At 54.4% G+C, this 17061-nt stretch overlaps 6 protein-coding genes across 6 annotated transcripts; 3 read left to right on the top strand and 3 right to left on the bottom strand.

Moving 5' to 3' along the window:
* The first annotated feature begins 1754 nt into the window (after positions 1-1754).
* On the top strand, positions 1755-2615 carry B0H18DRAFT_988436 (uncharacterized protein). The gene is made up of 8 exons (XM_048044904.1): positions 1755-1897; positions 1956-1971; positions 2026-2108; positions 2158-2170; positions 2278-2313; positions 2352-2413; positions 2437-2500; positions 2548-2615. Exons 1-8 carry the CDS (start codon positions 1806-1808, stop codon positions 2575-2577), a joined length of 396 nt encoding a protein of 131 aa, XP_047896939.1. The 5' UTR covers positions 1755-1805; the 3' UTR covers positions 2578-2615.
* A 2621-nt stretch (positions 2616-5236) lies between these two features.
* B0H18DRAFT_1116133 (uncharacterized protein) lies at positions 5237-6115 on the top strand (the record flags this gene model as incomplete). Its single annotated transcript, XM_048033373.1, has 7 exons — positions 5237-5403; positions 5457-5472; positions 5525-5607; positions 5662-5675; positions 5734-5824; positions 5885-6026; positions 6086-6115. 7 exons carry the CDS (start codon positions 5237-5239, stop codon positions 6113-6115), a joined length of 543 nt encoding a protein of 180 aa, XP_047896938.1.
* Positions 6116-8673: 2558 nt separating this feature from the next.
* On the top strand, positions 8674-9481 carry B0H18DRAFT_871869 (uncharacterized protein; the record flags this gene model as incomplete). Its single annotated transcript, XM_048040189.1, has 7 exons — positions 8674-8771; positions 8827-8842; positions 8895-8977; positions 9032-9045; positions 9101-9191; positions 9251-9392; positions 9452-9481. The coding sequence occupies 7 exons, from the start codon at positions 8674-8676 to the stop codon at positions 9479-9481; spliced, it is 474 nt and encodes a 157-aa protein (XP_047896937.1).
* A 1063-nt stretch (positions 9482-10544) lies between these two features.
* B0H18DRAFT_871812 (mitochondrial carrier protein) lies at positions 10545-11648 on the bottom strand (the record flags this gene model as incomplete). The annotated part of the gene is made up of 4 exons (XM_048040184.1): positions 10545-10612; positions 10666-11380; positions 11433-11556; positions 11611-11648. The coding sequence occupies 4 exons, from the start codon at positions 11646-11648 to the stop codon at positions 10545-10547; spliced, it is 945 nt and encodes a 314-aa protein (XP_047896936.1).
* A 931-nt stretch (positions 11649-12579) lies between these two features.
* On the bottom strand, positions 12580-13559 carry B0H18DRAFT_871759 (uncharacterized protein; the record flags this gene model as incomplete). Its single annotated transcript, XM_048040177.1, has 6 exons — positions 12580-12609; positions 12669-12810; positions 12870-12972; positions 13081-13162; positions 13215-13230; positions 13285-13559. 6 exons carry the CDS (start codon positions 13557-13559, stop codon positions 12580-12582), a joined length of 648 nt encoding a protein of 215 aa, XP_047896935.1.
* A 2270-nt stretch (positions 13560-15829) lies between these two features.
* B0H18DRAFT_1116129 (3,4-dihydroxy-2-butanone 4-phosphate synthase) lies at positions 15830-16735 on the bottom strand (the record flags this gene model as incomplete). The annotated part of the gene is made up of 3 exons (XM_048033372.1): positions 15830-16092; positions 16164-16348; positions 16404-16735. The coding sequence occupies 3 exons, from the start codon at positions 16733-16735 to the stop codon at positions 15830-15832; spliced, it is 780 nt and encodes a 259-aa protein (XP_047896934.1).
* Positions 16736-17061: the final 326 nt, after the last annotated feature.

Here is a 17061-nt window from a genome sequence, read left to right as displayed (position 1 = left end):
AGCAGGCAAAGACCTCCCCGGCCTCACTTGTATCCTTGTGCCCCGGCTGGGTCAGACCTCCCTCGGCGGCGAGGACGCCGTCCTCGAGACTACAGAGAGCGTTGCCGGCGTCCTCAGTGTAATTGCCCGCCTCATCCGCGGACTCGGGAAAGTTTTAAGTTACAACGGCACTCAGCACCCGTGGTAGACGTGCGGTGAGCGAGAAGGAATGGGCCATCGGGGATTGTATGATGGTATGTTTGTAAAACCGTTAATGGATCCGGCGTGATCTTCGCGTCCCTGGCCTTGCTGACAGCTTCAAGGTGCTGATTTGAATGCGTAAAGTGCAAATATAGGCTTTACGATCCTATACAGTGAACATAGAGAGAGCTAAGTTAGATGGAGAATGAGGAGGAGACAAGCGAGACAGTGACACGACTGGATGTGGCAAATGCGTGTGGCGCAAAGGGACTAGAGTTTATCGGGAGTACGATGAGATCTGACCCGATACCAATCTCGGGGAGCCACTTTACTCTCCTCCGAGTCAGCGGCTTCTGCCGGTGTCTGTTGACTATCTACGTTCTCGCATGATTGAAGGGACCTCGCACGTAGATCATCAGTTCGACGGCAGAAGAACTCCAACCACAATACCTCAAACTCCTCTTCAAGTCTCTGGTCTTCGGGCAGTGCCAGTGCGACGCCGTCGGCCGACGAACGCTGGCAGTCTGCGGGACGAACGTGGGCATTCCTGTGGCGCTCCATTGCCAAAAAATACATGTGGTCGCATCCCAATGTTCGTACTACGTTGACGCTACGTCAACACTAGACCTGCTTAGCCGCTGGTCTATCGACCGGTGAAAACAACAGGTAGGCCCGCGCCCGGTCGTCTCTTGCGTATTTCGACAGCTCACTATATCCTCAATATCACCACAGGGCAATGCAATTGTATATTTTCGCTAGACCGTACTAGGCCACCCGAGGGCCGCCCGCAATTGCGCCAGCGAACGTCCGATGGATGCCGGAGGCATTGAACCTTAACATTCCTGCGCCTCAGAGGTCAATGACTCCTTGCTTGAGAGCTTATATGAAGCACTCTCAGGTGAGCGGAACCGACGACTGAACGCCAAACATATCACGCGCTGACTTCGACGTGGGCCAGAGCTTATGATGAACGGCACATTATTGCGACGGAGCGCTCATAACTTAGTCTTCGCAGGATGCGCGAGACGCCGATCACGGAATAGCTCACTGCGCAGGTCGTACAATTTGTGCCAACATCTTACGTACAGTGACCGTATGCTGTGGGTGCGGTATATTGTCCTATGAGTTTGTCCTGCTCGTGACTGGCTGACATGTGTCATGGGTTCACGTTCGTCCGTAAAGTCAGGACGAGTCGGGGTATTCTGGCGCAGCACGCTCTGACGGGATTTCAACCTACACCGTCGCTCATGGTGACGGCGCTGTATTTTCAAGTTTGACTTGATAGCCTTGCCGATGCCATTCAAGGAAGTCTGACATGTACGAGACGCTGTCAAAGTATGCTGCATCATTCCTCTACCCGCTGAGGTACATTCTAATACTGTCAGGAGCGTTGGAGCGTCCAAACAGGGTCGGGACTGCTGTCCTGGTACTCGGCGGACTAGAGCATATGACGCGTCCCATTACATCAACGCTCGAATAATTTCACAGTGGCCCTTTGCAGCGGATAGCTCAAGCGGCAGGAACGACGACGACTGCCAGGTATATAAGCCACTCAGAATCGCCTGGGTTCAGCAGAGTCAATCAACTCCCACTGACCAACTACCGAACCAATCCAGACATTCACCATGTTCTTGAAGCTCGCCGCCGGTATCATCGCTACGACCTTCGTAGTCCTGAAGGTCAATGCTGAGACGCACACCGTCACTCTCAGTAACAAGTAGAGCTTCATCTTCATCGTGATCTCAGCAACGCCACTGACTGACGCGAATGTCCAGCTGCGGTTTTGGCACTGTAGGCCGCAAGTCAGGTCTGCACGGTGTCCTATGCTAATCATTTGCTGTACAGACCACCCTTTTGTCGCAGAGTGGACAGGTTCTGTCTACCGGCAGCGCGTATACCGCAAACGGTCCCGCGTATGGACTGGTTGCGTGAGTGCGCTTGAGACATGATAGGTTGCGCAATGCTGACAAGTCGAAGTTATCTGCAGGCGGTATGTCATTGCAAAATCTGTCTCGACCAATTTACTGAATTAGCTTCTATGAAGATAAATGCCCAGACTAATGTACCAATGTCGATGTGACGCTCGCAAACGGACAGTACCGCCGAGGTGTATTACGTCTAGGTAGCGTCCGGGTTCGTTTTCCGACTGCTGACTTCGTCTGCCTGCGTAGTCCATCGACCGTGCGCGCTTCAACTTCTATGACGGCTGCGATGGCGTCGGTGAGGACTGTGAGTGATATTACATATTCCAACCAGTTGCTGCCTCACCTATCATACGCAGGCCCGACCACCCCTCGCCCGAAGCTGCAGCGCTGACAATGTGAGTTCACTCCACGTGGTCCTGTCTAAACTGACATCGTGTTGCAGGTGAACATCAACATCACATGGTGCGGGTGAGCGGGTGAACTGTGTAAGGGACTAGTACGTAACGGAGTCTCTCAAAGATATATGCTGAGTGTCGCGGCGTCATTCGGTGCCGGGACAGGCTGGCATTTGGTATATGGATATGCTCGAACCCTGCTCGTACCTGAATGGCTCTGCGACGAACTATCTGGTTCAGACCACGACGTACGATCTATGGCTGGGCATTGTTCAGAATTTCATGTCTTGCACCATAACCACGAAGGCATGTTCCGCCTACAACAGGCATAAGAGCGTTCATTCCTTCGGCATCGTGAAACTAAGTATTCAAAATGCGAAAGTCAATCGTGTCTTTGTGCAGCAGTGACATCAACGTACATGTCGTCGCGTACTGTTAGCGTTTTGTGTTCGCAGACTATCACTGACTGCACTTGGACGGATCAGGAAAAGAAGAATATTTAGCGAAGCTCAGCTGTTTCAACTGTCAGATGATTGACGAGACAGACCTAGACCGAGATTCATTTTGACCGGCCCTCGCACCTTATGAATCCTCGGCAGGAACAAGTTCACGATATGGGTAACAGGTGCAGCATGACACCTTGAACTGAACACGTACTACGGGCGAGAGCATGATCCAATCAAAGGCGAAGAGGATCAGAAATGATGGTGAGGGCTCTGGTTTGATCCCGGCGTGAGCGTAGAGCGTCGGGCCGAGCAGTGTATAAGAATCTACATACGGCACCTTGCAGAATTATCTCAGGCTGTCCTGTGTAATCGAATGCATCTCTGAGAACTCAGGCTCTACCGACGTCAGGACAGTGTCATGTACCTAGTCCACCTGGGGTCCACGGGTGATTAAAACGCCATTGCCTTACGCAGTGCCGTCCAATTCCTACTAGGGTGAGATGACTAAAAGGCAAAGGTCAGAGCCATATGATCGGACATGGGCATATTGATCTTTTGGCCGACGTGACAGGCCTGGAATCTGCATAGCGTGTCAAGGCATATCTGAGCGGACGCCGTAGCATCACAACTGCATAGTGGCTATACTCATCGACACTGCTGGACAGGAGGAGCTGTACAGACAGGCTGCACCACTTGCGCCGTGCAAGTAGCATCTGTCGTATGAAGATCTATCAGCTGTGTATGTACGTATACGTGTAGTTACTTACTCGGATGAGTCTGTCAAACATCTTGCAGTTGTCTTGCAGTAACGGCCAGCACAGGGCCGTGTGAATATCAAATCTCAGATCCCAATCTCACCGACCGCCACATGTAACCGTGCTCAGCCACAACCTCAGATGTTCGGACTCGACATGCTGTGTCCGACATGTCGTCGTGGTTGACTGTTCCCTGGCTAACTGCCCACTTGCTCATTAGATACTGAGGTAAGTTATGACACTCCGCGAAATTCCCCACAGCTTACCGAGACAGCTTCAGTGATGCGACGCTCGGACAGCCCTTGTCCGCGCGCCGTGACCAGTCCTCCCACTTCAAGCTGACATGGTCTGATTGTTACGCTTCAATCATCAATTTAGTGAGTCCAGGACAACTCGGTGCATACTTCGATGCTGTTTAGGACTGGAAGACACTCAGAAGTCGAGCGAATCAATGTCGTGGCCGGCCCGATTCCCCTTACTGGCGAACTTACTGGCAATCAACTTTTTGAACGAGGTGCTTCATCCCATTGTTGAGTCTTGACACTTTAATGATACATTGAAAAACTGACAGGATGAATCCGATGGTCGTGTCGAGCCCATCTGTCCGGAAGCAGTGGCGGGCGAGCCAATGCCACGGTTACGTAGTGCACCGCGACGGCGGGGTTTATCGGCAGGTCTACAGGACCAGCAGTCCTGTGTGCTATGTCATGGAGTGCATTCTCAGGGAATCACTCTGATGTTCGATCCTGTCTCGTTTCCCAGTCTCCCCTCCAGACGTGGCTATTTCTTGCCGCTCCAGATCGTGTCGCTGATCCGGTTGTGCAGCGGGTCAACAAAATCGTGATCGCCAGTGCTCAGTGTCTCTAAAATCGGAGTAATGCCTTTTGAGAGTGCTCGGGTTGTGTTGTAATGGACGCCGTCGCGCGTTTTGGGTTGCTCTTCGGGATGGCCAGTGGTCTGAGCATACTAGCACGGCCAACTCATATCGTCTCCATGAGACTCAAAGGCCATTGATTGCAGCTCCCTCAGTCCGCATTTACGACAGTGGCAATGCGCAAAAGAAGCATGCGTCGGTCTCGTAAGTCATACCCAACTCAGATGATCATCTACCTGCTGATAAGTCTTGATGGTTAGAATCATGTCGGAAGTGACCATGCGCCCCCGGGCGGCCATGGGATGTCATATGCATGACAGGTTCAAACTCCAGCCTCGACATACACGTCGTCGATCCATCATGGCTTTCTGGTCGTGGCGGTGACTCGCATTGCCGATGTCATTCCACTTCAGGAACTATACAGAGACGAGAGCAGACGCTGCCTAGCCACGCTACTCCGTTCTCCTTCTCGGGAGCGAAGACCCAAGGCCGCCGAGAATGAATGGGCATCGGGACACGATTGCAGAACAGCTCACCTGTGTTGACTTGTATGACAGATGCCACTGTCGCTCGTATGTCACTTTAGACACAAAGCGGTATGCCACGTCCAGCCCTGTCAGTAGGGCCGCCGTGTCGTACAGGGTATAAAAGCTACTCAGGAATGTTCGGTGGCAGCAGCTTCACCCAGCACCACCGGAGCTTCAGATCTCAGTCACTCAGACTTACCGCAAATCAACATGTCCTTCAAGCTTGCTGCCGCTTTATTCGCTGGACCCTCGCTGTCCTGCAGGTCAACGCTGAGACGCACACCGTCACATTCAACAACAAGTACGTGCCCTATCGCGTCCCCCGATTTCACGCCCACTGACGCGATCGGTCAGGTGTGGTCGCGGTACTGTCAGTAGACATACATATCTATGCATAGTATAGTACTGATCGCATGCTTTAGCCCCAACTGTACTCGCAGACTGGCCAGCTGCTCTCGACTGGTGGTGCGTGGACAAGCAACGGCGAAGCCCTTGGTCTCATTGCGTGAGTCCCTCGCATGTTCCATGTTGCACGATCGTGTAGCTGATTGCCCTCCAGCTACCTGCAGACCGGTTTGTCATCCTTGACTTACCCCCCTTAGTGGGATTCGCTGACGACAGGCATATGTAGGTGGTTGCGGCGCGAACGGCGTAGGGTGCACCCTCGTCGAGGCGACGCTCAAGAATGGCGGTAGTGCCGCCGATATCTCTCTCATTTCACCGTAAGCGACACCAGTCTCTGCCGTCCCTCTGCATAGAAGCTGACGCCCTCCTGCTCGCAGCCACGAGTTCTCTGTGGCCAGCGGGTTCGGCTTCTACGACGGCTGCGATGGCGCCGGTACCGACTGCACTGACGCGAACTGCCCGAAGGCGTACCGCCAGCCTAATGATAACTTTGCCATTGTCGGGTGCGGCGCTGACAACGTGAGTAAAGCGCGTCATGTCCGATTTGATGTTCGTGCGCTGACCAAATTTCGCCACAGGTTAACCTTGCTATCACTTTCTGCGATTAGTCGCGATGTTCTAACTTATTGGCTATGTTTTCTCGTCTTCATATCAGGGCATTTACATCGACACACTGATGGGTCGACGTGTATGAGGTCGTTCGACCTTCATGTTGCTGTATACATTACCACGGGAATAAAAGCAACGTTTATTTATATCGCATTGACTTGCAGACTAGCATCCCCTCGGCACAAATGTGCGACGAACGGGAGATGGGTCTAGACATACAGAAGTCCGAACTACTGTATCGGGCCGGGATCTCGGCCGGACATGGTACTCGGTCATCGAGTGCCGTAGGCTCATTCCAGTCTTACGACAGATTACGCATACAGTCGTTCTCACAATCCTCTCTACTCCTGATATGTTTTCTGTAATAACTTGGAATGAGCCATGTGGTCGACTGACCGAGTACCTGTCTGGCCGAGATCCCGGCCCGATACAGTATCTTCCGATTCAATTACTTACAATTCCGCACTCTCCCGTCGACGCTCACCGCACACAGTCGGCCGTAAATAACGGCCGAGTTACTGAACGGTGTTCCGCATCCACCCGATAGTATTACAGCTTCAGACTTACACTCACTGGGCCGCGCGTCCAGTCCGACGACAACGGTACGGTCTTGAAACCTTCCCCGGTTTGGGTTCTTCTCCGTTCGTTCCCAGTGCTTCTCTCTCCGACCACTGCTTCCAACTTCGGCTTCACAGCTCATCGAAGAACTGTCTACGGACTTGGCGCGCCGACCGGAATGTGAGGTTCTATCATGACCGCGATGTGATGGACCGAGGTTGACGCAGGCGATAGACGTTCTTTTACTGGGAAACGCCATGCATCTTGTACAGGCTATAGTTGATGCGATTTCTGTCGGACAGTCGCACATCTATTTCCCGCCGACGCTTGCGATTCTAGGCTTACCTTATAACTAGCTGCGCGCCGCGGCTCAAGACGACATATGTACTAATAGCACTGGGGACGAGCGGCGGATGGCCCACGTGCAATCGAGCCCGACCCATGTGTGTCACCTTCTTTTGGGATTCCAGGCTTCCCCGACAAGCTTGTGCGCCATTGAGAACTTTGATATACTAGTAGCTTCGCGCATCATGAATCTTATTCTAACGTATTGTCTTCATGGCACCAAGGCGCGGGGACGACGGGTTTACAGATGGCCCCACTGTACACGGTGGCGGGACTGCGAGGTGGCGGGAACGCGAGTCAAACCCAGGACGAGAGTGAGAGCCAAGGGCACGAATCTGGCACTGGTGTTGGCAAGAGAAAGAGAGAACACACGAGTGTAACTGCAGTACTATGGGCGCCGGAGAAGACAGGTAAAGTAATATATCTCAGATTCAAGTCTCACCGACCGCCACTTGTAGCGCTCAGCCACAGCGGTTCAGCGGTTCTACCACATCGCGCTCGGCGCCGTCGTGGTTGAAACATTCGATGTTGAACGACTGACTGCCACAATGTCAATCAAGGTATGCCAACTTCAGAGCTGGTTGAGCTATAGACAACTTCATTGACGCGATCATGATCGAACAACCTTTCATAGTTATCTGCCACGCATAGATGCGCCGCCACTGCCAGCGAGCCAATCCTACATGGCGCCTCTGAGGGGTGTCTACAAGTCCACAACTTGAAGACTCATAACGAGTCCGCGTGCTAGTACATCAAGCGCATTCTTTTCCATGCTCGACCCTGTCAGTATCGTCTGCCAGTATCCTCAGGCTCACCCGCTGCTCGGACTAATCCTTGCCGCTCCCAAACAGTGTGTCGTTGGTCCGATGCGCATCGGGTCACACCAGAAGCCCCATCACTAGTTCACAGTGACTCGAAATATGGAACAATCCCTGTCTCTGAGAGCGCTCGAGGTAAAGTAGGAATGGACGCCAACGCCTGTCATGAGTCGTTCCGGGCCTAGACTCTGACTCTGAGCAGACGAGCATAGTCCACCTCAGAGTGCTGAGCTCAGCTGCTATCAGTTGTCACTTACCCGTGGTCGGCCTTCATGACAGTTGCAATGGTCATAAGGAGAATACATCGGTCGAGTAAGTAATGTTGGACTCAGTTGATCATACATGTTGAATAAAGTCGACTGTCAGTATCATTCCGAAAATGGCCACGCACCTTCGCACTAGGGGTGCATATGCATAGCGGGCTCAGAGCCCAGCCTTGACATCCACGCTGTGGTTCGATATGGCTTTGCAGCCAGGTGGGTACCTACTACCTTGCCCACGCTATGCCGTTTCAGGAACTGTGCAGAGACGAAAGCAGACGCTGTCTGGTCGTGTTTCTCCGTCCTTCTACTCGGGAGCGAAGACCCAAGGCCGCCGAGAATGAATGGGCATCGGGACACAAACGCGGGACAGCGCACTGTGCTAATTTGCATGACAGATGCCATTGTCGCTCGTATGCAGCGTTCGTCTCAACGCGGTTCGCTACGTTCAGTCTTCTCGGCGGCGGCGCCGAGTCGTACAGGGTATAAAGGCTACTGAGGAATGCTCGGTATCAGCAGCAAGTTCACCCACCGGAGCTTCAGAACCCAGTCACTCAGACTCAATCGCAAACCAACATGGTCTTCAACTTGAAGCTCGCTGCCGGCATCGTCGCTACGACCCTCGCGGTCCTGCAGGCCAACGCCGAGACGCACACCGTCACCTTCGTCAACAAGTACGTGCTCTATCGTGTCCTCCTAGGTTTCACGTCCGCTGACGCGATCGTTCAGGTGTGGCCGCGGTACTGTGTGTAGACAATGATGTTCACGCGAATAATGGTGCTGATCGCACGCTTTAGCCCTACTTGTGGTCGCAGACTGGCGAGCTGCTCTCGAATGGCGCGCCGTGGACCAGCAACGGCCCCGCCCCCGGTCTTATTGCGTGAGTTTCTCGCATGTTTTCTGTTGCACGAGCGTGTTTCTGATTGCTCTCCAGCTACCTGCAGACCGGTTTGTCTCCTTGACATGTCCTGTACGTATCTCTACTGACAAGAACCATTGGTAGGTGGCTGCGGCCAGAACGGCGAACAGTGCACCCTCGTCGAAGTGACGCTGGAGAATGGACAAAGTGCCGCCGACATCTCTCTCATTCCCCCGTAAGCGTCGTCGGTCTCTGTGGCCCCTCCGCGTAGAGCTGACGCCCTTCTGCTTGCAGCCACGCGTTCAATGTGGCCAGCGGGTTCGGCTTCTACGACGGCTGCGATGGCGCGGGCACTGACTGCACCGACGCGAACTGCCCGAAGGCGTACCGCCACCCTAATGATAACTTTGCTGTCGTTGGGTGCGGCGCTGACAACGTGAGTAGAGCGCGGGACGTTCGATTTGATTTCCGTGTGCTCAATAGGTTTCGCTGCAGGAAAACATCGCTATCACCTTCTGCGACTAATCCGCTAGCTTCGTGGCACTGCTGGAGAAGGCGAACCGCGGTCATGTTTCTGTTGCCCGCTTAATGGTTTAACATAGCATTCGTGTACTGCGCGATCTCCTGGCATCAATATTATCTATATTGAAGTGGCCATACAGTGTCTCACCGGGGCACGCTGTTCATATGCCACCAACTTCCTGTTCTGTGTATGGTATATTTGGCAGCTAATCGCCTCAGGCGGATGTGACAAGCGGCCCTTGAGCCCTCATACACATGGGTCAGAACATCCTTGTACAACAGGCGGGCCGCAATTGACATCCCTGTGGCATACACCGTTACAATGAGGTCCTAAGTTATCTTATAAGGTCGTAGAGCAACAGACCGCAAGTGTGTTTTCAATTGGTGTATTAAAAGCTCCCGATCGCATTGAACTGGGAAGCATTCACGACAGATTATTTATACCGTCCTCCTACCGAGACCCCTCCGCGAGGCAGTAACCTTCTGTCATGTCAACGTCAAACAAAGGGGACTTGTTCTGAGAACGCGAACACAAGCTCATCACCCTCCACCACGCCACCAACCTCTTCAGCCACATCCCATCCATCTAAGTTCTAACCGTACCTTCCGAGGTACAATGATAGAGAAAGCGTTGTGCTGACATACTCAGATTCAGCCCCTCCACCCGCGGCGGATGGGAAGGAGCCTGAACACCGCTATGGATGTTATGGACGCACACGAAGGACGTTTGACCATGAGAGACCTTAGTACCCCAATCAGGCATTTGCTGAGTTCCACGGTTCGTATCGTTGCGGCGGGATACTTTGTTTGCGATGCGACTCGGCGAGTAAGGACTGATGGCTGATGGGTATGCTGCGAATTTCTATGGACGGTAGGATAAAGTATGGGACAGCAGGTAACGCAATAACAACAAGTAATTGTCATATATGCTCGCAGACAACCACACCGGCTCACACTCCGAACGTAATCAAACGCCGATTCTGCTGGGGCAGAAGATCAGTCAAGAGCCTCTAAGCAATCACCACGACGAAAAACGACTGACTTTGGATAGACACCAGACTCACGCTCACTTCCCACCAGTCGTACCCATACCCATGGCAGACTTGAATGAGTCGTAGATCCACCACTGGAAGCCTAGACGTGATTTGTCAGTCGATTGTCAATGGCACACAGGCGCTAAGACATACCAGTGAGGGTACCGATCATGAGGACACGGGTACCAAGACCCTGGGTCGCGAGGTTGGCGATACCGACCTCCGAGGCGATCTGGCCGAGCGACTTGCCCTTGTTAGCCGCCTTACCCATCTGCGAGACGAGCGAGTCGGCGGGGTGGGAGACAACCGCGCAGACGACACCGGCGAGGTAACCGGACGCGAACGTGACACCGAGCTGGGTCGGCTTGCCGTACGACTCCTTGGGCGCGGTGAAGACGTGGCTGTAGAACATCTGCACGATATACTCGAAGAAGAAGAACTTGGCCATCGTGTACGGGATCTGGCGCGACCAGAGCGGGACGAGCGACCCGAACGGGTACCGCGTGTCCGCCTTTGTTTTGCTCATCTCCCTCAGCGCGGCCGCCATCGGGACGGGGAACGTGCCCGAAGGGCTCGTCTGGATCTTGACCTTTGTCATCTCCAGCGGGCAGAGCGCGATGTCGGCGAAGAACTCGGCGGACGCGGAGCCCGCCAGCCAGATCGCACCCTTGTACTTGCTCGACGCCTCCTCGCCGGCCAGGTTCATGTAGGCGTCCTTGAAGACCTCATAGAGACCGTACTTGAACATGCCCTGGAGAGAGTATCCAACGAACGTGGGCCCAACGCCTTTCCAGAGACCCGCGGAGGTTTCCTCCGCCACGATCGTGCGGATACCGGTGACGAGGCCCTTGTACTTGCCGGGGTTGACCTGCGCGACGCGTGAGCGGCCATGCCTGCCAACGCGACAAGGCAACACATACCTGCATGTTACACTTTGTGACATCGAGAGGAGTGATACCTGCATGGGTGGTACCGCACGCGAGTATACCACCAATCATGCAATTTGTGTAGTACTTGCTGTCATGAGGGACGGGGCCGAGGTGTCTGAAGACAGGTGTCAACGACACCTCTCGCGGGCGTTGTGCAAAGGGTGCTCACCGTGCGTCCCACTTTCCGGAGGGTGCGAGGTGGGCCATGGCTAATTATCTAGCGGCGTGTGGGTAGGGTAGAAGTCTAGGTGCTCGAGCCCCGTCGAGGAGGTGGTGGAGGAGAGAGATGTGCTGGCCGACGCACGTCGCGGTTTTCTCTCGGCTCGCTCCGAACCTTACCGATCCCTCAAGCGCCCGGGTCCTGCCTCACCGAAATGACGCCGACAAGCGCTTACTTTCGGGTCGTCCGTGGGTCGCTCTCATGCCAGTACCTGGCCAGTACTATACTGAAGCGACCAACAAGTACTATCGAGCACCCGTACCTACAGAATGTACTATTGCTCTGTCACTGCAAGATATCTGCCGTTTAATAGAGACTACGCGGTGGATGCCCCGACGCCGACTGTCCGGGTCTGCTGGATATTCGTCGAGAACACAGCACTGGCAAGAAGAACCCCAAACCGGGGTAGGTCTCAAGACCGTACCGTTGTAATAGTACTACTTACAAGCCGACATCGATGTGGACGCGCGGCCCGGTGGGTGTGAGTCTGAAGCTGTACTGTAGGGTGGAAGCGGAACACCGTTCGGCAACTCGGTTGTTATTGACGGCCGGCTGTGTGCGATGACTGTCAAGAGAAGAGTGCACTGGATCTGTAATAGGAAGTGAGTTTGGACATTTGTATATCTAGACCAATACGTAGTGGTCAGTAACATAGGAGCAGAAAAGCGTCTGTGCACCGCGAGATACTCGCGCCACACACAGTACAGTTCATCTGCCGTCCGTACCACATTCATGCAGCCGACGTCGTAATCCTAGCCCACAAGCCAATGCGATATAGGTAAAAATGCTGCTTTGATTCCCGCAGCAAAGTATTACATGGACATGGACCGTGACGGTTAAACGGCCCTGTACATGTCGACCAGTCAGCGCGTCGAACCTGACGAGAAGCCGTAGCGATCAGGAGGAGTCTACGCGTGACTAATCGCAGAAGGTGATAGCGATGTTTTCCTGCAGCGAAACCTATTGAGCACACGGAAATTAAATCGAACGTCCCGCGCTCTACTCACGTTGTCAGCGCCGCACCCAACGACAGCAAAGTTATCATCAGGGTGGCGGTACGCCTTCGGGCAGTTCGCGTCGGTGCAGTCAGTGCCCGCGCCATCGCAGCCGTCGTAGAAGCCGAACCCGCTGGCCACATTGAACGCGTGGCTGCAAGCAGAAGGGCGTCAGCTCTACGCGGAGGGGCCACAGAGACCGACGACGCTTACGGGGGAATGAGAGAGATGTCGGCGGCACTTTGTCCATTCTCCAGCGTCACTTCGACGAGGGTGCACTGTTCGCCGTTCTGGCCGCAGCCACCTACCAATGGTTCTTGTCAGTAGAGATACGTACAGGACATGTCAAGGAGACAAACCGGTCTGCAGGTAGCTGGAGAGCAATCAGAACACGCTCGTGCAACAGAAACATGCGAGAACTCACGCAATAGACCGGGGGCGGGGCCGTTGCTGGTCCACGGCGCGCCATTCGAGAGCAGCTCGCCAGTCTGCGACCACAAGTAGGGCTAAAGCGTGCGATCAGCACCATTATTCGCGTGAACATCATTGTCTACACACAGTACCGCGGCCACACCTGACGATCGCGTCAGCGGACGTGAAACCTAGGAGGACACGATAGAGCACGTACTTGTTGACGAAGGTGACGGTGTGCGTCTCGGCGTGGCCTGCAGGACCGCGAGGGTCGTAGCGACGATGCCGGCAGCGAGCTTCAAGTTGAAGACCATGTTGGTTTGCGATTGAGTCTGAGTGACTGGGTTCTGAAGCTCCGGTGGGTGAACTTGCTGCTGATACCGAGCATTCCTCAGTAGCCTTTATACCCTGTACGACTCGGCGCCGCCGCCGAGAAGACTGAACGTAGCGAACCGCGTTGAGACGAACGCTGCATACGAGCGACAATGGCATCTGTCATGCAATTAGCACAGTGCGCTGTCCCGCGTTTGTGTCCCGATGCCCATTCATTCTCGGCGGCCTTGGGTCTTCGCTCCCGAGTAGAAGACGGAGAAACACGACCAGACAGCGTCTGCTTTCGTCTCTGCACAGTTCCTGAAACGGCATAGCGTGGGCAAGGTAGTAGGTACCCACCTGGCTGCAAAGCCATATCGAACCACAGCGTGGATGTCAAGGCTGGGCTCTGAGCCCGCTATGCATATGCACCCTAGTGCGAAGGTGCGTGGCCATTTTCGGAATGATACTGACAGTCGACTTTATTCAACATGTATGATCAACTGAGTCCAACATTACTTACTCGACCGATGTATTCTCCTTATGACCATTGCAACTGTCATGAAGGCCGACCACGGGTAAGTGACAACTGATAGCAGCTGAGCTCAGCACTCTGAGGTGGACTATGCTCGTCTGCTCAGAGTCAGAGTCTAGGCCCGGAACGACTCATGACAGGCGTTGGCGTCCATTCCTACTTTACCTCGAGCGCTCTCAGAGACAGGGATTGTTCCATATTTCGAGTCACTGTGAACTAGTGATGGGGCTTCTGGTGTGACCCGATGCGCATCGGACCAACGACACACTGTTTGGGAGCGGCAAGGATTAGTCCGAGCAGCGGGTGAGCCTGAGGATACTGGCAGACGATACTGACAGGGTCGAGCATGGAAAAGAATGCGCTTGATGTACTAGCACGCGGACTCGTTATGAGTCTTCAAGTTGTGGACTTGTAGACAACCCCTCAGAGGCGCCATGTAGGATTGGCTCGCTGGCAGTGGCGGCGCATCTATGCGTGGCAGATAACTATGAAAGGTTGTTCGATCATGATCGCGTCAATGAAGTTGTCTATAGCTCAACCAGCTCTGAAGTTGGCATACCTTGATTGACATTGTGGCAGTCAGTCGTTCAACATCGAATGTTTCAACCACGACGGCGCCGAGCGCGATGTGGTAGAACCGCTGAACCGCTGTGGCTGAGCGCTACAAGTGGCGGTCGGTGAGACTTGAATCTGAGATATATTACTTTACCTGTCTTCTCCGGCGCCCATAGTACTGCAGTTACACTCGTGTGTTCTCTCTTTCTCTTGCCAACACCAGTGCCAGATTCGTGCCCTTGGCTCTCACTCTCGTCCTGGGTTTGACTCGCGTTCCCGCCACCTCGCAGTCCCGCCACCGTGTACAGTGGGGCCATCTGTAAACCCGTCGTCCCCGCGCCTTGGTGCCATGAAGACAATACGTTAGAATAAGATTCATGATGCGCGAAGCTACTAGTATATCAAAGTTCTCAATGGCGCACAAGCTTGTCGGGGAAGCCTGGAATCCCAAAAGAAGGTGACACACATGGGTCGGGCTCGATTGCACGTGGGCCATCCGCCGCTCGTCCCCAGTGCTATTAGTACATATGTCGTCTTGAGCCGCGGCGCGCAGCTAGTTATAAGGGTAAGCCTAGAATCGCAAGCGTCGGCGGGAAATAGATGTGCGACTGTCCGACAGAAATCGCATCAACTGTAGCCTGTACAAGATGCATGGCGTTTCCCAGTAAAAGAACGTCTATCGCCTGCGTCAACCTCGGTCCATCACATCGCGGTCATGATAGACACTCACATGCCGGCCGGCGCGCCAAGTCTGTAGACAGTTCTTCGATGAGCTGTGAAACCGAAGTTGGAAGCAGTGGTCAGAGAGAGGTCAGAGAAGCGGGATCCTCACGATTCATTGCGTTTCTGTGGCGGTTACCTAGTGCTAGTAGTAGGCGGTACCGGGTACGGACGCGCCTGTGCGTGTTGGCAGTCGGTGGCTAAATGGACCCCTCCTCCTCCCCATCTATTCACCTTTCAGTGGACAGCCAGCGATTCTCGCGACTTTACGTCGACCTCCGATCTTATACGGGTCGCTATCATGTACGTGATGAGTTAACATATTTCAATATCCAAACGGCAACTCACATGGGCCCATCACCGCGAACGAAACATGCTCTTTGATCATCTGCTGCGTGTGGCCGAGAAATGGATCTAGTGGCCAAAGCGACTTTGGTCGCACAAGTTCAACCCATCGTCCGTCGACCCCGTTTGAGAGATCTGCGAGTCAAACTGCAGCTTGCTGTCTGGTCAGCATCACGTAAGGGGAGTTCTAACATTTTCCAACCAACCACGCGCCCTAGAGCTACAGATCGATAAGTTACCAATACCGTACACCTACTGGACACTTGACTTCATGCATTCCCGTTTCCATTTCCCGTCACGTCGCCCGCCTCCACTCCGCCAGCATATCCACACTGATCATCTTCAGCCCCCACCGGTCCGCAAACCGCCTACACCCATCTCGCCGCATCATGCTCCCCAACTCGTCGTCTTCCACGAGTTCGCAGAGCACACCCGCCTGCGGGAGGCCCGTGATCGCGCAGAGGTCCACCCCCGTCTCGGTGTGTCCGCGCCGCGTGAGGACACCGCCCGGGCGCGCGCGCAGGGGGACCATGTGTCCCGGGCGGGAGAAGTGGAGGGCTGCGAGGAGGGCGAGGCGAGTGCGCGGGCGGTGAGGGCGCGGTCGTGCGCAGAGATGCCAGTTGTGGTACCTGGTGGTTTGTTCGCAAATCGTATTCGGTGTGTGGACTTGGGAGTAGTGGGAGACTGCGTACCATGTCTATAGTCTACTGTCACCGTGTACGCCGTCCGGTGCGGGTCCTCGTTCTCAGACACCATCATCGGGATTCCGAGCTCGTCCAGGCGCTCTCCCGGGAGCGCGATACATATGTACCCGCTGCGTAGCCAAATGAGCTTGCATGCTTCATATCCGACGAACAGGCCGAACGCACCTAGTATGCTTGATCATCCACGCCATCTTCTCCGTCGAGACCTCGCTCGCAGCGATGATCAGGTCGCCCTCGTTCTCCCTTCCCTCGTCGTCCATGACCACCACGAACTCGCCCCGCCCAAACGCCTCCAACGCCCCCTTAATATCATCGAACGCGAACTCCGTCCGGGCGGGTGCGTCGACCGCCTGTGGTCTCGCAGAGCTCTTCGGTGGTTTCGGTGCAGGATGCGAGTTGCCCTCCATGGAAGCTGGGTCGTTGAGGATAGGAGGAGATTGCTTGAGCGTCCTGAGCGATGCGGAAGATGACTCAGGCGAGGTCGCAACTGGCGCCATTTCCACGGATGATGGGTCGGAAGACAAAGGCTCTGGCGGGTCGATGCTCGAGCTTGTGCGCAGAAGACATCGTAGACGGCTGAATATATGCTATCCCCTTCGTAGTAGCAAATTAGTCAGGGCAGTATTCACGAGACCGGAGAGGAGTAAGCAGGCGCTCCGAATTCAAGGCCGTCAGACTCTGCGTCCACAATGACCCTGTGTAGAGTTTGCATCTCGCCACACCTCCTCATCCGTATGACTCTGAGCCAATATTGAACGCCGCAGAGCACTTTGTGGCCTCAGGAAATTGGTGTAGGTGGGCGTGTCAGTACACTGTCGGTGAA

Source organism: Fomitopsis serialis (genome assembly GCF_022376445.1).
Source record: "Fomitopsis serialis strain Sig1Antser10 chromosome Unknown B0H18scaffold_12, whole genome shotgun sequence".
Taxonomy (NCBI): domain Eukaryota; kingdom Fungi; phylum Basidiomycota; class Agaricomycetes; order Polyporales; family Fomitopsidaceae; genus Fomitopsis; species Fomitopsis serialis.
Note: the sequence above shows the minus strand (reverse complement) of the source record. Positions and strands in the feature narration are given on the sequence as shown.